Source organism: Podarcis vaucheri (assembly GCF_965113315.1).
Source record: "Podarcis vaucheri genome assembly, chromosome: 5".
Taxonomy (NCBI): Eukaryota; Metazoa; Chordata; class Lepidosauria; order Squamata; family Lacertidae; genus Podarcis; species Podarcis vaucheri.
The window spans coordinates 31,828,600-31,850,703 of record NC_138763.1 but is presented as its reverse complement, the minus strand read 5'-3'; the positions used below and the strand labels follow the sequence as shown (position 1 = coordinate 31,850,703).

The following is a 22,104-nucleotide window of genomic DNA, read 5'->3' as shown; positions in this document are numbered from 1 at the left end:
TTCAATATGAAACCTTGATTTGAGAAAGTCCTTCAGGCAAGAGTTTGCTGGGAAATAATACTGTGCATTTCTGACAGTACATGAACAAATTTCTGTAGCAGGGACATAAAGCATCGATTCAAGTGCAACAGACAGAGGGAACAATGAAACTGGAAACATGAAGTAATGCAGCATTCTGAGAAACAGGAAAGTCTGGCCTCTGCAATCAACCACAGGCAAATTTAAGACTAGCTTCATCATTTCTCTCACCTTTTCAGGACTGCCGGCCAATGGGAAGAAGAAATAAATCTCTTGCAGGGGAAAACAGACAGGTAAATTGGGCATTTCTCCCTGAGCAGCTAAAGCTTCTGGAGCTTTTCTACACTTCACCCTTTTCTTGGGTGGGTTGGCTTTGTATATTAGTTCTTACATTTAAAAAATCCCAGAGCTTGCCATACCTATTCTTATTCTTTTTATTCAAATTAAATATCTGCAGGGTTGTGCTGAGGTCCTACTGAGTTTTATGGCACTACTCCCAAAGGAAGCAAATGCCCCTCAAGCCTTGTTGGGCTTTACAGAGTGATGGGCAAACACACCCCTGCTGGATGTATTGGCTTGGGTGGGAGGCAATGCCAGGCTGCAGCTGGCACAGTGACTGAACTGATGCCACTGCATAATGTGTGCCTTTCCACTGACTGTCGTCGGGGATCTCACCAGGGGCACTTCATTGGGCAGGTGGGAGAGGGAGCTACGCACCAGAGAATGACACCAACAACAGCAGCCAAAGACATAGGCCAGCTGAGAAGCACCCCTCTCGGACCAACACAAAGTGGGTTTGGATTGCTCCGCTGGTGTTTAGGTTTGCAGCGTTAAATTATTTCCTAGGCTCTTTTACAGCAGGCTCATTCCAGATTTCATCACCTATTATTACGACAATTCAAATAGGTACCCTTCTTCCCCTCTCTATTCCTAGACTGTGCGAGCATAGTTCACCAAGTTTCGGATGTTCAACATTCTCAATTCTCTCCTCACCCCCAAACCATTTCATTCATACCTGGACCGCTCCTTCCACTGTAGTGTTTTAAGCAAGCAATTTATCTCTGCTCATCCATTTGGACAATCTTTTTTGTAAAGCACACACACAGCAAGGTATTTCTCCCCACAGACAAAAGATAGGTCATCAGAACAGAGAGGCGAAGGGGAATACTATCAGGAAATATTCGTTTTTTTTAATTGTACAATATTCAAAGTTTTTTTTCTTCCAAAAGACAGGAGGGGGAACGAAGAACAGCCATAACAGAGTCTCAGATAACAAAGGATACAGTATTTCACAGAACACAGCTATCGGACAAAAGATACATTAGTACTTGTTGCTCCCACATAAAGAAAGGCTTTAATGGGGGGGGGGGGACCTAGGTAAATGTGTCAAATCAAGTCAAAGTAATTGCACATTTAAAATTACCGGGACCGTTATTGTTACATTGCACAGCATTGTGTTTGTCCTTCTGCTCACCCCAAAACTGTTTTCTATAGAAACACACAATCTAAGTTTTCAGGGAAGGATTTGACGACTTTGGAGAACTCCCGTGTTTTGAATTATGCAAACAAACTTGTGTTTTCCCAACAAAATCTCTCCACGGATCTAGATAACATCTTAATGTCAAATTCTCCAAATTACCAAAATATAGAATAAAATAAAAATTATTCAGTCACGGAGCAAATTCAGCATCCTTTGGCAAAATACTCACAGAAGAGTCTAAGTGCAGTTGCCAAGAGGTGGAAATCCTTATTCTGTGGTCCATACAGCTAATGACTGAAAAGGTAGCCAATCAAGTCGGAGAATTTACTCTGTAGGGTCAACTATCAATACTGAAACAATGGGTGCCCCCCTTGCTGCCAGTTATCCCAGGTTTCCAAGAGAGGAAAAGGGAAAATATGCTCTAAGGCAACTTTTTGAGGGGAGGTGGGGTGGAGATATAACAAATGCTTTCAAGTCGGGTAGTTTCCAAAACACAAGATGTGCATTTCCAGATAAAGAAAACTTTTCCTCTGGGCACTGAGGTGAACTGACTCTGGTTTAATCCATACAAGTGCAGTTCCACTTTTCATGCAGTCCAATAAGGCAATGAGTAGTACAGGTTTACTGGTTCAGTGGGGCCATCTTCTTCCCAGGCTTTAAGAACGCATTAACTCAAGAGAGAAAACTATTATAAAGATTGTGCTACTCTTCAAACTTTATGTTAGCATGCAGGCGAAATTGCTGCCTTCATGTTTTTCCTCCCTGCACCTTGACCCTAAAATGATCACCTGCATCTTTTTTTCCTGAGTTTTCATTCTAATGAAGTAACTCAAATCTTGCACGTAACTGCAGCACAGAGCATTGATCTAAGTCCTAGTGTGATCGTCAGCAAACACAACATTTCACCTCAGAATATTATACTGCCCTTCCTCATATGCATCTCCCTAACACAAAACACTTAAAAGACTTGATTCTTTAGCGGTTTACACACTTTTAAAACAGTATACAATTAACACTGGCCTTATGAAAGTTTTTCATGGCAAACACCAAATAGCTCTCCCCCCCCCCCCCGCTTTAGTACAACATTTCCAGAAAATACCCCTAGAGATACTATACCTTGAGACAAGAGATATTGCTACCTGATCGGAGGGAAAAGGAGCAGTTCAGATCTATTAGCCTGCATGAACTAACCTTTACCGTGGATCTTACACAGGCTTTTAGGCAATGATTTTATCCCATTAATGCTAGCGATCGCACCGGCCCGATTTCACAAAGCTACATTTACTCCAAAAATTTAAACTCAACAGTGCCAATGAAGCAAATGAACAGAGAGGTGACTTGAAATGATCCTCAGGTTACGAAGGTTCATTCCCTTCTCCTTATACTGCTGTAGTGCAATGTGACAAATCGGTTTCATTCTCAAAGTTTGCGGGCATCTTTAATCTCACAACTTTCCGCTGCTACTCATCCCATCCATTTTTAACCGCAGGAGCTCTTATCTATGCGCCCCACCCCAACAAAATTAGTTATTGCTGAAATGTTTTTAAAAGCATGCTCAGCACTGGCTGAAGAAAGATCAAAGTGACACACACTTCTCCATTATTATGACTTTTTAAGGGGGAGAATGCAGGAAGCGCCATCATCTAGGGAGCGGAAAGAACACAACAACTAGTTCACTGAAAGTGCGCAGGTTGTTGAGTTCACGTGGCCTCTATTGTAACACATATTTACATATAAGGCATACGACAAGACATGTCAACTTGCTTTTAGTGTTACAGGGGGGGAAAGTCATGATTTTGGCCAGATACAAAAATTCTCAAGACAACTTGACATAATTCTCAGTCTGAACAACTTTGAAAGAATAAACAGAATTCATAGAAAATTCTCCACCCAAAAAATCTTATCCATTTCCTCACCCTTATTGCAATGCTGCTTGGAGGTGAAGAGCTGCTTTCTTCTTTCCGTCAAAAGGTATATATTCTTATGTTTGCGAGGCAGCCTTCACAGCGGCTGTTCATAAGATAAAACTAGCCTACACGGATGGTTTACAAGGACGGAGAATAAGTTACAATTATTTGCACACTCTGTTGTCACTACACTCATTTTGACCCTTTGCCACTGTACAGTATTATTTCAGCAGAGAAAAAGCACACATTGAAGACTACAAGTAAATCGAATGAGGAGTGGTCTCTCTAGGCAAGGAGTTGTGGTTGGGTTTTTTTGCACTTAAAGCCTTTTCTGCGTTCATTCCATAGGCTGTGAACTTGTAGCTGGGCAGGCTCCGCTGTTCCTCGTAAGCATTACAGAAGAATTCTGCTCCACTCTCTCTCACACACAAACACACAAAAAGGCTGTCCATCTTGGGAAAAGCAGAGTTCACAGAGTCAAGCAGCCGGCATTTTGGTGGCAAGAATCACAGAAGGGAGTGTTATCCATTTGGTGCTTCGGGTACATTAACTCGGCAGGCCCAGGTCAGCGGGAAGTGAAGCCGGTCGCAAGGCCACAGCCCACTACTGGTGTCATGTCCCATATCTGAAGAAGAAGATGCAGAAGCAAAGTAAGACTCTGTGTGACATATGGCAGCAGACCCAACATGTTCAAACTCAAGAGCCGCCTGCAGTTCAAACACGTATTGACAGTTTTTACGGGTCATGTGGCCAGCATGACTAAGCCGCTTCTGGCGCAACAGAGCACCGAAACCAGAGCAGCGCACAGAAACACCATTTACCTTCATAGCTGTCAAGTTTCCCTTTTTTAAAGGGAAATTCCCTTATTCCGAATAGAATTCCTCGCAAGAAAAGGGAAACGTTGACAGCTATGTTTACCTTCCCGCTGGAGTGGTACCTATTTATCTATTTGCACTTTTTTTGGCGTGCTTTCAAACTGCTAGGTTGGCAGGAGCTGGGACCGAGCAACGGGAGGTCACCCCATGACAGGGATTCGAACCGCTGACCTTCTGATCGGCAAACCCAAGCAGTTCAGTGGTTTCAGTCTCTCCAATGGTTTGACTTCACCCCCAAAAGCTGGCTCCTCCATTGTCTCCCAAGACAGATGAATGCCAACAACATGACTGGTGGCAGGGCTGCTGTTGAGACCCTTTGTAAGACAGGTGGCGACCCAGCAGTTTCAGACCAATGATTTATCCCACCTTTCTGTCAGATAAAGGTGACGAAAATGGGGGGGAATTCAGCAGGCAACACATGAATAGAATGTAAGAGCAATGAGACTTCTATTTTGCATAAGCTAGTTGGTTATTTAACTCTAGAGTCGTACTTTGGTAGTCGAACACCTTAGTTGTCGAACAAATCGGCTCCTGAACGTCACAAACCTGGAAGTGACTGTTCCCATTTGCAAACATTTTTTGGAAGCTGAACGTCCAAAGCAGCTTCCGATTGGCTGTGGGACACTCCTGAAGCCTACAAAAATGGTTCAAAGGCAGCCAGGGCAATAACAACCTCAGATCAAAGGTGTGGAGCTAAAGGGGGTACAGTTGTACCTTGGAAGTCAAACGGAATCTGTTCCAGAAGTCCGTTCGACTTCCAAAACATTCAGAAACCAAAGCACAGCTTCTGATTGGCTGCAGGAAGCTCCTACAGCCAATGGGAAGCATCGGACGCCCCGTTGGACATCCGGCTTCCAAAAGAACGTTTGAAAACTGGAACAGTCACTTCCAGGTTTTGATCATTCAGGGACCAATTTGTTCAGGAGCCAAGGCGTTTGAGATCCAAGATACAACTGTATTTCCTGAAAAGCAACTAGATAACTTTGTGCTACTCATCAAAGGCAGAATGGCTCAACAGTTTTAGTAGACCAAAACACCCTGCTTCCTGTATCTCTGCAGAACAACACTATTAAGTCTATCCAAAACATTTGGTTGACCTTGAGGTTTGGCTGTTTATTTGGGGTTTTCCCTTTGAATATTTTCATATCTACTACCTTTTGGAAACTGTGTAAGCTACTTGCAGGTCTTGGCCAAGACAGATGAGGAAGGGGGAGAGAGAATCATACCTTCACTACACGATCGCTTCCACATGTCACCATTAGTCCCCTTGAGATGTCCATGGACATATGGGAAATGTTATGTTTTCCTTCATGAAATGTTGCCAGAGAAGTGCGGCTTGAAGAGGGGAGAAAAATGAGTTTAAATAAGGGCCACTTGCTAGACGTCTCTCAAACCAGGCACAGGAAATTGCTTCAAGACAGAAAGACACTTCAGGGAAATGAGATTTCTGAAAAGTTAATGTGTCAAGTTCAGGATCAGCCTCAACATCTGAATGTCATTTGGAGAACTGGCCAGTTCATTAAGCTCGAAATATTCAAGAATGAAATCTACAGACCTTTGACTCCACTGCTGATCTGTGAAAGCCTCTGTACAATGAGAAGATCAGTAATTGTAACCCACATGCTTCTTCCTTTTTTTTTTTTAAACGACTGGTTTAAGTCTCTTTGCTGTTTGGCATGGACTGGTGCAAATGCTGTAGCACATCCGTCCTCAACCTTTAGCCCTCCAAATATTTTGGACAACTCAAAAGGTTGGGGAGGGCAACTGTGGTGCCATGAGCTCAGTGAGGTCAAAAAAGGTTATTTGGTTGGTCTGATATCTTACAAAGGATACTTCCAGAACATCAGTAAATGGTGGTCGATAGGAATTCGCATGAACTGATGGGGTATCAGCTCCGATTTGCTTTGTGAACCTTTGGGGTGGGGGAATGAGTTCCAATGTATAACTAGACTTCAATAAATCCACACAGCAGGATAATTATAGCAACAGGCCTTTCCTGCTCTAGCAAGTGACGCAGGTGATAATAAGAGAAATGACTCAGTCAGTGATGTTTTTAAGTTTTACTATGATTAACAGCTCCTATTCAAGAGGGGTGGGGAGGCAGGAAGATGACCATCTTGCCAATGCTAACAAACAGGAGCAAGTAGGGATTTCTGTTTACAAAACAAGGTTGGGGTGGTGGAGGTTGGGGAGGAAAGTGCCTTCAGTTCCAGCATTTGAAACTGCTAGCCGAAGCTGGAAAGAACTAAATGCAGAAAAAAGGAAAGCGGGGAGGAAAAATCAGGTAGGTGCCGGACTCTCCTGCTCTTTATTTTGATGAGGTTCCTACTTCAGGATAAAGGATAAAACAGCCTTGTAAGGTTCACTGAATTTCTAATTAAAAGCTGAAAGCTGCACTTTAGCTAGCCATAGAGGATTTGTTTGATAACCTGCAACATTTGTGGAATATTTGGAAGCAAACTACAACTACTACAATGAAAGATCACTGGTGTTAGAAGTCATATCTACATTTAAAATATCTAACATAGATTTGATAATGAATAAATTATAGAATATAGCTTAAAAAGGTAAAGGACCCCTGGACGGTGAAGTCCAGTCAAAGGCGACTATGGGGTTGCAGCACTCATCACGCTTTCAGGTCGAGGGAGCCGGTGTTTGTCCACAGAAAGCTTTCCAGGTCATGTGGCCAGCATGACTAACTGCTTCTGGCACAACGGAACACCATGACAGAAACCAGAGCGCATGGAAATGCCATTTACCTTCCAGTCGCAGTGGTACCTATTTACGTATCTACTTTCACTGGCGTGCTTTCGAACTGCTAGGTTGGCAAGAGCTGGAAGAGAGCAACAGGAGCTCACCCTGTTGTGGGAATTCAAACCACCAACCTTCTGATCAGCAAGCCCAAGAGGCTCAGTGGTTTAGACCACAGCGCCACCCGCTATATTGAAGCTCTCGCTCTCTATTTTTCTAAGCCTCAGCTGACAGCTAGGAAAGCAAAGCAGTGAATATTTGAGTAGAGCTTTACATAATCTGGCTCATAATTAGTGTATACTCCCCCCCCCCTTTCCCTTTTGGGATTTTCTTTGGTTTGGTTTGTGTTGTATACAATGTCCTTCCGCTAATTTTTTAAAAAATCACTGAAAACAAAGGGGTGTTTTCTAAGCATACTCACTCTTCGTCTTTGATTGAATCAAAACAGGCGTCACAGACCCGAACCTGGAATTCAAAGCCCATCACTGGATAGCTGGAGCGTTTTGTGCTGCACTTCCCACACACTGCCTTGCCACATTTCCTACAGTGATGCTGGGTGAGAGAATTGAAATGGAGGAACAAGAAAGATGGAAAATTATCAAACCAAGTAAAATAAAAAAAGCAAAATTACCACAGCGCTTCCAATTATTAGCTGCAGCCAACTGTGGTTTTGGGGAGGGGAGATTCACCACAGACTCCCTCTCTAGTTCCCAGCCCGCTAGCCTCCAAACAGTGAGCAACTCAGGGGGAAAAACCTCAGACTGAGAGCTTGACAGGCAAGTTGATATGGAAGAAAATGGTCCTTAAAACACTGGTCCAGACTATTTAGGACTTTGTAAGGCAAACACTGCATTTTAAGAACTCAAGTTCAGCATCCTGTTCTCTCGGTGGCTGACCAGATGCTCATAGGAAGCCCCACAAGCAGAACCTGAGCCCAAGAGCAGTCTCCCCTCCTGCAGATTCCAGCAGCTGGTTTTCGGAAGAGTTATCACCTCCTGCCTTTGCACAGATATGCTGTCCACCACAGGACTAGTCCGTTCTCATTTCAATTAGATTGAATGGACATGGGGCACTCCTAGTGCTGAAATTAGGCCCGATCCAAGTACAGCACTAAACATTAATCCTTCCTGCCAACACCATACATGGCCGGCACCAAAATACTTTGCAGGCGGGAGGACTGACTCACCTGCCTCAGCCCCAGAGTCTTTGTGTCCCACATCTGCTTTATGTTCCAGAAGAAAGGCTGCTCGCATTTCTGACAGGAATCGCTTTCCAACCACTGAGGGGCCTGGGAGCAGAAGAGGCAATGGAAAACGTTTAAACATGTTGTTGCAAAAGGAGAGAAACCCGCTCCCCCCAAATCCCGTAAATGTCTCTGGAATTAAGGATGTTTATTTATTAACCCTTGTTTATTTATTGCTCTGCGCTAGCAACAAAGCTAGAAATGCGATTAAGGTCTTCAACTGAGAGGAGCTGTAAAAAGTCCCCAAAACGCAAGCCTGCCTCGTAAAAACCGCCACCCTCCAGATGTAATTAGTCCAATTTAGTGTCAAGCTGCGTCCATGAGGAATTAATGAAATGGGGCCTTGTCTCCCAGATCTTTGTGTGCCTCCCCCACTTTGCCCTTAGCTGTGGCATTTTCCATTTCCACCACGCTAATGAGGAAGCCTCCCTTTGCCACATCTGAATTATTAGCCTGCTGCAGGCTTCGAAGCTCCCCAGTTTTCAGTGTCTGGATGATTAAGAGGAGATACCGCATAATTGGAAAAACTGAAGCATTCCACAGTCAAATAATCATGCCTTCCGTTTTTCACTCATAACCTGACGTTAAACGTGTCCTGTCCTCATTTCTGAGCACTATAGATGCCACTTAAAGCAATTAACTGAGCTGTTGCCTGGACCTCTCTTCTGTATATGAATCAGCTTCTATTCCTGTCCTCACTCCATATTGGGGCGGCTCAGAAACCCATGGAAGGACCAGATTTTCCCCCACCTGCTTCCCTATAGGCAGACACCGGAGGTCCAGCTATATGCAAGTCTTCCATACACTAATAGAAACTGAGCAATTCAAGTTGCACTTATTGCCTGAAAGCTACCTTGGCACACCCTGTGGGCTTGTCACTACCTGACCTCAAGTTTAAGAAGGTTTTAGCCTTTGTAGCTGCTGAAAAAAACTTGAAAATGTGACAACAACAAAGCTCCCCCCTTCCCCTATTTGTTTGCTTTTTTGAAGAGCTATCTGAAAACAAGCCAAGTCTGGCCATTCCTTAAGTATCAACATCCCGTTAACCAAGATTCCTCAGTAGGTGACTGAGGCCTGCAAGAATGACTATAAATAAAATGCAACATGCCCACAAGTAGAATCTGCTTATGGCTGGATTCAACTAATGCAGTGTCATAGTGGATGCCAGCACAAACTCCTGCTAGAGCAATGGGGTTTCTCCTCCCCCTAATCTGCTCCAGAGTTGGGAAAACCCCCATACCGGGGTGCAGAAGAAGAGGGGTGATTGGTTTCATCTGGCAGGCAGAAATGCTTGCACCTACTGAACGATCATATTACTGTGATGTTGAATGCAGCAGCTAGACTGGTGACTGGGAGTGGCAGCTGAGACCATATAACACCAATCCCGAAAGACCTACATTGGCTCCCAGTACGTTTTCGAGCACAATTCAAAGTGTTGGTGCTGACCATTAAAGCCCTAAACGGCCTCTGCCCAGTATACCTGATGGAGCGTCTCCACCCCCATTGTTCAGCCTGAGGTCCAGCTCTGAGGGCCTTCTGGTGGTTCCCTCACTGTGAGAAGGGAGGTTATAGGGAACCAGGCAGAGGGCCTTCTCGGTAGTGGCGCCCGCCTTGTGGAACTCCCTCCCATCAGATATCAAGGAAATAATTAACTATCTGACTTTTAGAAGACATCTGAAGGCAGCCCTGTTTAGGGAAGTTTTTAATATTTGATGTTTTATCATGTTTTTAATATTCTGTTTGGAACCGCCCAGAATGGCAGGGGAAACCCAGCCAGATGGGCGGGGTATGTATGTATGTAGAAATAAATAAATAAATAAATAAATAAATAAATAAATAAATAAATAAATAAATAAATAAATAAATAATACTTTTCCCTAGCTAACTGCCTATAAGCGGGAGGCCTGTGAAGAGAACGCAGAAATCTGAGCAGAACTAGAGCATCATGGCTATGGGACCTTAGCTTCTTATCTGCGCTCAAGGGAAATGAGATAAAGCCTTTGGGCCTGGTGACAATTCCTACCTCTTCTCGGCTAATATCCATATTCCAGACTGTGATCCCTCCATCAGCTGAACAAGAAACCAGTTGTCGTGTGAGCTGGAGGTAGCAAAGGGCCTGAACTTTGTCACTGTACAATAAATAAACAAACAAAAAGCATTCTCCATTTCAGTATTTAAAACTGATACAGAACCTTAGCCATGTTTCTGCAGGGTGCAGTTGTAACGATTTCCGTCTCTTGAAATTTTGTTTCCATCTTAGGCTTCTTAAAGATTCATGCTGACAGGAAGCTTTCCTTGATGCCACACGAGTCACATGGCCTTAAGTTTTGTTGTTTTTGGAAGAAGGGGTGTGCACAATGCTACTAATGGAAGTTACAGTGAAACCCCCATTATCACCACAGGCGTTCTCATGCTCTCCTTCCTGGTTATATTACTGCTTCATTTGTAAACAAAGGGACAGCTGATCTGACCAGAGAAGTAAATTTTTACACCTTTTGTTAATTTCATCTATTAATTTCAAATACCAGATACTGTCCCCCAACCCTGCAAAATTTTGGTATATAGTGCTTTTCAACAGTTTTGTATGTAGTCACAGAACTACAATTCCCAGAGTTCCCTGGGAAGGAGGACTGATTGGTTAAACCACTCTGGGAACTATAGCTCTGTGAGGGGAGTAGGGGGTCTGCTAACAGTGCTTAGCATGCTTAACAAACTACGGCTCCCAGGATTCTTTGGGGGAAAGCCAGGATTATTTAAAGTGGTCTCATGCTGCTTTAAATGCATAGCACAGGTGGTGCTCAAAGAAAGGGCAATGTAGTATTCCTCATCCCTATGTTAACACAACCAAGGACTGAACCAGCAGCAGTAAGAGCTGGGAAAATAAAATGTTAGCATACTGATGGCCTTGAAGCAGAAGCGTCCGACCTCTCCTTCCTCCAATATCCCACATGATTATGCTGTTATCAGATGCTCCAGAGAAGAGTAGCCGCTGAATCGGATCCCACCACAGGGAGGCAATGCTTCCTAGGTTAGGGAGGAGAAGGAATAAGTGCATTAGCTTGCAGATCCTTCAGACTTCAGGTAAATGGGAGTGGCAGGCTTGGAATATAATACTGCGCTTCCAAAGAGTAGGTATAAATCTTCCCTTTTACAAAGGGATACATTTGCCTAGTTCAGACAAACATTCCTGGCTTCATAAACCATGTAATAAATCACCAAGCAGCAGACTTGAACAGCACAGCCGACAAGCACACCTAAACTCAGGTTTAAAAGTTCAGCATAAGCCAGCCACGTGAGAAAGTCTTCATGACAAGCAATGAAGACGATGAGAGACTATAGAAATATTTCACGGGACCCCAAAATGTTTTCCAGAAATCACGTCCTCTGCAAGTCCACGCTTGGGTTACCAAATTATGCCTTCAAACAAAGTAGAGTTTTTCAAGCTTGCTTCATACAAACCACCTCTGAAATTGACTCTCAGTGGTCAGCATCTTTATCAGGCCTGTTTATCTGAGCCAGCTGTGATTAGAGTTTGCCCCGCTGTCCTTGTTTGTATAGCAGAGCCCCAGTATTGACCATTTCCACATAATTCTTATTGTCTGGCATTCACAGTCTGCTATAAAGGTACATAGAAACGGGCAATTTTCACTGGAGCACAGCTGAATAAGGTAATCAGTGTTGGTCCTCATTTTTCTCAGTGTGTGTAGCTGTGCAACTAATTATCTGCTCTGGCAGGGCCATACATCACTGTTAGCACACAATAAGAGATAACCAGGCACACACAGAGACCTCTGCTTCAGATAATGGTCTGAAGGCACATGTGGTGGCTTAGGGTTGACGCTAAGATGTTTGGCAGTGTCTGGATGTAGATGTGAACTATAAATAAGCCACTCTGACCCCTGTAGTGCCAAAGCAGGGTGCAGGAATAGACCTTTGGGGAGGGTTGTCTCAACTTTTGAAACTAGGAACCAAAGCCCGAATTTGCATTCCAACCTGTCGGTTCCCACCCACTACCTTCACCCGCAGCAACAGGCTGAGGAGATGGATAGCAGCTTACAAGGGTGGGGAGAGATACTTGTCACAGCGAGCCATGTGTCACTGCACATGGCCATGACAAGACTGGCCGGAGGGGGGGGGGTTAATGAGAGGGACTAGGCTGGGTGGGGGAAACAATGTTCTTGATGGTCTCTATGATAGACAGTTCAAGTCCTCAATGAGTCCTCATGTGTCAGTCAGATCTGAAGGCATCAGTGGTGTAGCGTGGGTTGTCAGCACCCAGGGCAAAGCAAGTAATTTGCGCCCCCTAACCCGTGGATTTGCGCCCCCTAACCTGTGGATTTGCGCCCCCTAACCCTAACCCCCAGATGTTGTGCCTGGTGCGGCCGGCCCCCCCCTGCACCCCCCACGCTACGCCACTGGAAGGCATACAAGGTTGCTGAAGCTGAGCAGGCCTGAGTCCGGTGAGAGCTTGGATGGGAGGCCACCTGAGAACCATGTGTGCACCACCGTGGATTCCGCAACGGAAGAAGGCAGGAAAACTAACAAAAGAAGCAATAATCCCCAGTTCCCATTCTCACTTAATGCAAATGTGTGTCGGTCACACAGCAGGAACAGTACATTATATCTATTGCTTTCTATGAGCTGCCAGAGGCTCAACCCTTGAAAGCCTGCCATCTGGTGCCTAAAACTCTTTACTACACCCTAGGTTTTTTTTTATTATTATTAAATATTTTCTTGATTTACAAAAGTGTGTGCAATGTCTCTCTCTCATTCCCCCCTCCCCACGTAACATTTTTACAAATCAGTTTCATTTGTTGAGACATTAGGAAGAAAGTTTTGAAGGTAAAGAGAAGTTGGTTTGAGTCTGCTTACAAATCTGACAAGTCATCCTCTCCGACACCCCTCTTGGCCATAGACTCAATACCGCCTAATGCCCAGTCATTTGAGAAAGCAGCACAATTGCTGGAAACCACATTCCTGTTCAGAACACTTCATAGGTTAGCAGGGAGGGCACTTAGTGCCACTCACCCTAAGAATTCAGGGAAGGTCTAGTTACATATATTTATAATTAATTTCATTTCAGGAGGAAAAACAATTAGAAAAAGATATACATACATACATACATACATACATACATACATACATACCTTCATGACCCTTGAGAGTTGTGATAACCGAGCACGTGCTCTGTTCAAGTTTCAGGAGCGTGATCTGCCCAGAATAGTCTCCGACAAAGGCATGCTGGGTTTCAAAGTCGTATCTTAGCGCAGCCGAGTCAAGGAGTAGCTTCCATGCGTCAACTGCTCAAGCAGCACAGAGGCAGAGCGTAAAATGATGGTTGTAAAAAGGAGTCTAATTTGTCCCAAAGTGCTATAAAAACCAAAGTTGAAGGTGTGCCTAAACTAGAAGAGGAGGAGTTTGGATTTGATATCCCGCTTTATCACTGCCCTAAGGAGTCTCAAAGCAGCTAACAATCTCCTTTCCCTTCCTCCCTCATAACAAACACTCTGTGAGGTGAGTGAGGCTGAGAGACTTCAAAGAAGTGTGACTAGCCCAAGGTCACCCAGCAGCTGCATGTGGAGGAGCGGGGAATCGAACCCGGTTCACCAGATTACAAGTCTACCGCTCTTAACCACTACACCACACTGGCTCTCACTAAACTAGAAGAGATCTTACTAGATGCTGCTTTTAGTTCAAGCAAACGAGGCTCTTGACCTCCGCAACCATTTTAAAAGCCATGTCGCTGTCACCCAAGGTTCTAAAACTTAAGAGGGGTAATTAGTCTGATCATTCTGGGGTATGAGTTAAACACGGGAAACGCTCTACTGCCAAGATGCAGCTGGACTAAAAGGTAAAGGTACCCCTGCCCGTACGGGCCAGTCTTGACAGACTCTAGGGTTGTGTGCTCATCTCACTCTAGAGGCCGGGAGCCAGCGCTGTCCGCAGACACTTCCGGGTCACGTGGCCAGCATAACAAAGCTGCTCTGGCAAGCCAGCACAGCACACACGGAAACGCCGTTTACCTTCCCGCTAGTAAGCGGTCCCTATTTATCTATTTGCACCTGGGGGTGCTTTTGAACTGCTAGGTTGGCAGGCGCTGGGACCGAGCGCACCCCGCCGCAGGGATTCGAACCGCTGAGCATGCGATCGGCAGCTGGACTAGCTGGGTAAGAAAAACAAGCATGACACCATGAAGGTGTGAGGAGTGCTAGATCCGTCTCCCAGGACGGTGTCAGTAAAAAGACTTAAGGGACTTCGTGATGCGAGCAAGTTGGTGGAGGAGGGGAGAGCAGGTGTGACCACAACAGGCATAATAAGAGTCTAACCAGCATGAGGCTGAGGAGGAATCACTCACAGTTCTCTCCTGTGGAAAGGGAGAAGGGAGACCTTGCCACCTGGGGGGCTCTGAGCGGTGCCTGAACCCGTCGTGTTTATTCCAAGATACAAGCAAGGATGTGCTGGGCTGCTTAGAGCAGGAGTGGGTAAACTTGTCACCTGTAGGGTCACAATTCCTTCTGGGGGCCACCTGCCAGTGGCAGGTAAGGCCAGAGGGAAAAGCAAGCAGACAAACAATTAGACCTTTATGCAGCAGGCTAGTGCAACTTCCTGCAATGCAGGAATCTCAGGTCCCTCCTCCCGGACTTAAGAGCTTTATCGCAATCTTAAAGCAAGTCCGATTCCAAAACTGTCGTGCCCGGGCCTTTTTTCCTGCCAGCTGGAGCTCAGCTCTGGCACCTCTCAGGTAGGCACCACTGCCATTCTAAGAAAAGAAGGGAGAAGTTCAAAGTGAGCTCTGGCACTACCCGCCCCCCTAGAAAAACAGCACTGGCTGTGCCTGGTCCAAATTTAAAGGGAGTGGAGACATTTCTCCTCTTCCCTTCTGGTTCCCATTTATCTTTCTACAGTGGTACCTCGGGTTAAGTACTTAATTCGTTCCGGAGGTCCATTCTTAACCTGAAACTGTTCTTAACCTGAAGCACCACTTTAGCTAATGGGGCCTTCTGCTGCCACTGCGCCACCTGTTCTCATCCTGAAGCAAAGTTCTTAACCTGAAGCACTATTTCTGGGTTAGCGGAGTATGTAACCTGAAGCGTATGTAACCCGAGGTACCACTGTACGTATAAAATTACTGCAAGGTCTACAAGCACGGAAATCCAAGCTGTGGCACGGGGGTCACTCCTGAGCAGGAACAGAAGAGCTGGGCTTCACTGCTGCCTCCTTCTGAATTGGGCAGATCTGAAACAAAACCAAGGCCAGCACGCTGCACTGTGTGCTACTTCACACTTTGAAGACTTGGCTCACAAACCACATATTGATTGGGGGAGCGGTTGCCACAAATGAAGACTGGCAGTGTATGCACTGAGCCAGCCTGTTGGCCAGCCTCATTACCAGCATTATTCCATTACTTGTGTAATATTGTCAGTGTTTGCTTTCATGGAGTAGACAATACTCTTGACTGCCCATGCTGCAACGTTTCATGTTTGCTTAACTGTCTCTAACTGGCTCATTAGCTGCTATATTTCAGAAGCTCTTGACAAGGGTAGTGAAATAATAATCTGTCCTGCTATTAATGACTCCAGCAAACAGTGTGTGACAATAAGGAGAAGAAAAACCCTGCTGAGGAAAAGGAAGTCTTTACTTTCTCTCCCCCCCAAAAGATAAAGATGATGCTTTCTGGGAAAACCATGCTAGATTCTCAGTAAAGTTCAGAGTCAGAATGATTTACTGGACAGAGTGAACCTATATGACCTGGGTTAAAATCACAGCTCTCTCACAGACTAACTCAACACCTAAAGGAAACTCCCAGGGGAGTAGCTGTCAGTAAACAGAACTAAGAGTCTTGTAGCACCTTGAAGGCTAACATATCATGTCATCCAGTTTTCGTGGAGTAGACAGCTGACATTCAATGAAGTGAACTGTATTATTATTAAACTTGTATCCCATCTTTCTTCCCAAAAGAGCCCAGGGCGGCAAACAACAAGCAATAAAACAATAAAAAACACATTTAAAACAACTGTGATACAGATGCAACCTGGAGAAGAATGCAGCCCAGGAAATCTTACGCCATAAAAAATTGATATAAAATCCAATCATTTTTTTTAAAAATGTAGTTTTTAAAGTGCCACAAGGTTCTTTGTCGCTTTCACCTAAAAGCAAATCACACTCTTGTCTTTTACAGGTGAGAGAGATGAAATAGTGACTAAGAGCATCACAGAGGTAGTGCAAGGGTTAGGGATGACAAGCTATTATTTAGGCCTAAATTGGGTTACAAGGGACAGAAAAAACATTTCACCGTGTTTGTGGAATGTGAGGGGGTTTGGGCCCTGGCTACAGCTTCCAATGACCAGCAGGGAAAAGAAGGAAAGGGTTAGAGAGGGCTGCCGATTTTGGATTAGCAATGATCGTGGCATGTCTTTGATGTCCTTCCCAACATGTTATGTCTAGATGAATACATAGTTCTAAAATATACTAAATAGCAGAACTGTGTGCTATAATGCTCTGTGCCACGAGAAAGGGTCATGAGTCTTTAGCAATAGGCTGGAGGGGTGAGAAAGGTGACAGGGCAGAATGATTGACAGATATTCCCTACTTGTCCACCCACCTAATACAATAAACTGGTGTGAAATAATTTTTAAAACCTCCCAGCCAATGCCTAAGTGTGCACACCCTGCTTTTTCATTCTATGGTCTGTGAGCGTCAACACCAAAGTGACCCTTTGGATATAAAGAGAACACCTTACGGATTACAGATTGTCACTCCTAACACTGAATGAAGACAGCATCTAGCACTGCCAGCAGCTTGTAGCCTCCTTCAGGCATTACATATGAAAGCAAAGTGGTTCTGCAATCCTGTACTCATGGAGGCTCCCTGCACATTTTTAGAATCCTAGAAAATAAGGGTTCTAAAATGCACGGTGAGCCTCCATGAACTCAGGAATGCATTTGCCCTTCAACTAAAAGATGACGATCAGAGCAGGGGTAGAATATTGTATTTTTAACATTTTGTTGGGAGTCACCCAGAGTAGCTGGGGAAACCCAGCCAGATGGGCGGGGTATAAATATATTATTATTATTATTATTATTATTATTATTATTATTATTATTATTATTATTATAGCATGCTGGTCCTCAAGCACCCCCACCCATCATGTGTTTGCAGAACACTTGAAGAGGATTTCTGAAGCACATGTGGCGCCTAGCCTGAGACTGCTGAATTGCCAAAGAAATATTACATACAGCAACAGTGACTAGTACTTCCTCAACCTGTTAGCTACAGTAGACTCTTTAAAAGCTCTTACACTAATGAAATCTAACAGCAGAAAGAGTCACTTAAAACACTTCTACTCTTTTGGCAGAGGCTATTCAAAATGAATATAGAATTGTGCAGTAGAGCGACTGAGCTTTGGGCACACTTTAAATAAACCTTCAGAAACTCCCACTTCTGCTATGATACAATTACTCTGAAAGATACTGTAGGCAAGAAGCCCAGGAGGTGAAATAATGTCGTCCCAGCATGTTTCCACTTCTGGTACACATCCAGCTGACACATTTATCGTGGCCGGTGCTGATAACCCACTCGGCTTCCAAGCAAAAAATGACCGCAGATACTCTGTTCTGATGAGCTGCAGAGACACAAAAGAAGAGAATATTTTTGCAGGATGCATTGCTCTACAGGTGACTCGTTCAATCCATACATTTAAGCCTTGTTTCCATCTTATACGATGGCTGTCATGGAAAGGGGGCGAGAAGAGGAACGTAAGGTTTGTCTGCAGTCCCAGAACCTACTGTGGCACCCCATGCTTTTTCAGGAGGGAAAAAAAATGCTGACAGACATAATACCGGTGACTTAACCCACAGCAATGCAGCCAGTATTATCAACAAAAGATAGGGAGGAAAATAACTTGCAGCCAGGCTCCCATTTAATTTGTGGGCCTCCTGAGGCATTTATGGTGGAAGGAGAGAGAGAAGCAAAAGTCAAGGCACAAGAATGTTGAATGCAAACTTTGTTCCGAAGTACACATGGAAGACTCCAAAGATGGCTGGCCTTCCTGGAAAACACATTTAAGTTTCTTGGGAAGGCATTGACTTTGCTATGATTGTTTGAACAACAGTGTGCATTTTCTGCCCCCCCCCCTCCGCCCCATTTGCCAGGAGTTCATTTATTTAAAGGCTTCTTGCGGTGAGTCACATCCTTCACATGGATATATGAAGGTCAGTCTCCATTATGGCAAAACAACAGCTTTGGTGAAGCACATAAAGATGTCTTATTCAACATCTTTATCAACGACTTGGATGATGGACTCAAGGGCATCCTGATCAAATTTGCAGATGACACCAAACTGGGAGGGGTGGCTAACACCCCAGAGGACAGGATCACACTTCAAAACGACCTTGACAGATTAGAGAACTGGGCAAAAACAAACAAGATGAATTTTAACAGGGAGAAATGTAAAGTATTGCACTTGGGCAAAAAAAATGAGAGGCACAAATACAAGATGGGTGACACCTGGCTTGAGAGCAGTACATGTGAAAAGGATCTAGGAGTCTTGGTTGACCACAAACTTGACATGAGCCAACAGTGTGACGCGGCAGCTAAAAAAGCCAATGCAATTCTGGGCTGCATCAATAGGAGTATAGCATCTAGATCAAGGGAAGTAATAGTGCCACTGTATTCTGCTCTGGTCAGACCACACCTGGAGTACTGTGTCCAGTTCTGGGCACCACAATTCAAGAAGGACACTGACAAACTGGAACGTGTCCAGAAGAGGGCAACCAAAATGGTCAAAGGCCTGGAAACGATGCCTTATGAGGAACGGCTAAGGGAGCTGGGCATGTTTAGCCTGGAGAAGAGGAGGTTAAGGGGTGATATGATAGCCATGTTCAAATATATAAAAGGATGTCACATAGAGGAGGGAGAAAGGTTGTTTTCTACTGCTCCAGAGAAGCGGACACGGAGCAATGGATCCAAACTACAAGAAAGAAGATTCCACCTAAACATTAGGAAGAACTTCCTGACAGTAAGAGCTGTTCGACAGTGGAATTTGCTGCCAAGGAGTGTGGTGGAGTCTCCTACTTTGGAGGTCTTTAAGCAGAGGCTTGACAACCATATGTCAGGAGTGCTCTGATGGTGTTTCCTGCTTGGCAGGGGGTTGGACTCGATGGCCCTTGAGGTCTCTTCCAACTCTATGATTCTATGATTCTATATGTGATTGCAAATGAGATTAAACAGTGAATCAGATCGGGTGATCGAAGGAGGGAGCATTGGGGGAGAACCACTGTGAAATTAGTTGGAATAGAGAAAAGCATTATATTGGAATAGACAAGCGTCATCTGCCGTGACATAAAGACTCTTTTGTTGTCATTTTAACACAAGGTCTCTCTCAAAGCCAACATTCGCATCTGTAGAAAGAGTGACACATCATAAGATAGGTCTGTTTCGATGGGGTTGGCCTTGCAGTCAAGAAAGGATGCTTTGAAATGGAGCCGTCAAATGTTCCCCCATCCCTTCCCTGTGCACATGCTCCCCAGAATGGGGCATAATGTGCACCCAGATGTCTTCCCTACACTGTCCCATGCAGACTTTCTTCCTGATCGTTGATCCCTGGCAAAGCTGCAACAGATTTAGCTGGAACTGAAGAGAGGAGCTGGGAGATCAGTTGAAGTCAAAAGCCTGGTCATTGTTTGTAGCCAAACTATATTGCCCCACCATGTAAATGTTGTGCGATAGGTGTCTGAGCTCAGAATCATCTACAGAGCAGCAGAGAACAGTTGCTTAAAGAATGGTAGGTTGCTTAAAACAGTGTTTCCCAAACGTTTTTGGGCAACGGCACACCTGTTTACCGGAAAAAAATCTCGCGGCACACCACCATTAAAGCCCCGCCCCGTGACGTCAGCGCGCAGCGTCACGCCGGGAGGGACGCACAAAAGTGAACGTTTTTTCCCTTCCCCTTGCCGGGGTGGGAGGAGGCAGCAGAGCGAGGGACTGAGGGACGGCGGCAGCTGAGGCGGCGGCAGCTGTTGTGGTGGTGGCGGCGATAGCGGGCGGAGGAGGAGCCGTCGCCGGGAGTTGCTGCTGCTGCTGTTGCTGCTGCTACCCGGACATGCCGGCCTCCTCCTCCTCCGCTGTCTCGCGCTCCTCTCTTTTGCGCGCGCTGCCCCGCCGCTCGGCACCACCACCGCGGAGCCGCCCCCGGCTCGACGCGGATCCTCGCCGCCGCCGCCTCTCGCCGCCCGACTCGCCCGCCTCCCTCCCACGGCACACCAGCCGGTGTCTCACGGCACACTAGTGTGCCGCGGAACACCGGTTGGGAAACACTGGCTTAAAAAATGTTAGGTCAAGCCCATCCCACAAGTGGCCTCAGAACCCATAAAATGGAAGGAAAAGCCAGCAATGGACAGAAGTTAAATTGGTAATTACCACTACTTAGCCCCACACCAAGTTAATCGTGCTTTCATGATTTTCTGTTCCACTGAAAATCAAAGGGCCTGAAATTAGTCACAACTAACCTGCCCTGATTACTGCATAGTCTGGATCCAACCTTTCTGAAACCTAATGGTTACCCATCATTAAAATATATTTTACCATTTTTTATTTTGTTTTCGATACTTAAGTTATGGAATGTATGATTTCGGCTCACATAGGTAGATAATCAGTTGTGTCTCAAAACAGGGACAATAATAATCTGATGCAAGTTAAGACAGGTCATACATTACAAGCCAATGATCTAAAATTTCCCACCTCTGGGGGAAAAGATAATGCACACTTTGCTGATTCATTACCTGGGTAAGTCTTGACAAAGTTCATCTTATTGAAGTCTTCTGAGATATGAAACTCCTGAAACCAAACAACCAAGCTGTTATTAAGAGAAAGAGGCACAATCTTCTCTCGAGATCAGGCAGGCTCAGGTGACACAGTAAGAAAAGCTGCAAGGGATTTCCATCTATTTAAGCTGTGCTTTCATATGGAGGAATGTTTAGGTGGTCTTCAACTGCCATCCATTCAGCTTCACTAGGATTTTGAAGAATGATCTCAGGGATAACGTAAGAAGTGCTGTACAGCACTAAGAAAACAGTAAATAATAATAAGGGATATGGTCCCATACAAACTGCTACATTTTCCCTATTTTAAATAAGCAGAGGCTTGACAACCATATGTCAGGAGTGCTCTGATGTTGTTTCCTGCTTGGCAGGGGGTTGGACTCGATGGCCCTTGTGGTCTCTTCCAACTCTATGATTCTAGGATTCTATGATTCTAAATAAGTTAATAATAATAATAATAATAATAATAATAATAATAATAATAATACATACACACACCCTGCCCATCTGACTGGGTTTCCCCAGCCACTCTGGGCTGCTCCCAACAGAATATTAATAACTCAAATAGCCAACAAACGCGGAAAACAGCCAAGAGGACATGCATCTATACCCAAGTGAATGGAACACAGCAAAATGCCAATCTACAAATTACATGTGCGGTACAATCTTCTGGGCCTGTACAATTTCAGAATGTAAGTGAGGGAAGTGCTCATTGGAAGGCTCCACTGCATATTTTTTAAAAAGAATCTACACAGAAGATACCTACCCCTTAGGAACAGCAAGCTGGAAACTTTTCTCCTGCTCAGCGTGTTCCCTAGAAGGGTGTTTCTGACACAAGGCTGCTTGAGAATACAATTCTCTCACCTCTAGCCTGGTTATCTCAAGTCCTGGGCCTTCCAGGTGCTTTTCTAAAGATGTAGGTCAGCTCTACTTGGGAGACCAGGAAGGATCTTAAGGAAACACAGAGACCCCTGTGTTCACAGCAGTCTGGCAGCTGTACCAATTGAACCAG

The 22,104-nt window shown here is 44.9% G+C and overlaps 1 protein-coding gene across 2 annotated transcripts in view; it reads right to left on the bottom strand.

Annotated features, from left to right (window-relative positions):
* Window positions 1-1,183: 1,183 nt before the first annotated feature.
* WDFY1 (WD repeat and FYVE domain containing 1) overlaps window positions 1,184-22,104 on the bottom strand; it is a 28,683-nt gene continuing 7,762 nt past the window's right edge. For both annotated transcript variants that reach the window (XM_082221882.1, XM_082221883.1), the window contains exons 4-12: window positions 21,054-21,108; window positions 17,746-17,896; window positions 13,422-13,534; window positions 11,172-11,298; window positions 10,298-10,403; window positions 8,218-8,319; window positions 7,453-7,583; window positions 5,507-5,615; window positions 1,184-4,030 (exon numbers count right to left, since the gene is read on the bottom strand). In XM_082221882.1, coding sequence (XP_082078008.1) covers window positions 3,971-4,030; window positions 5,507-5,615; window positions 7,453-7,583; window positions 8,218-8,319; window positions 10,298-10,403; window positions 11,172-11,298; window positions 13,422-13,534; window positions 17,746-17,896; window positions 21,054-21,108 — 954 coding nt within the window. In that variant the 3' untranslated portion in view covers window positions 1,184-3,970. The remainder of the gene's footprint in view (window positions 4,031-5,506; window positions 5,616-7,452; window positions 7,584-8,217; window positions 8,320-10,297; window positions 10,404-11,171; window positions 11,299-13,421; window positions 13,535-17,745; window positions 17,897-21,053; window positions 21,109-22,104) is intronic.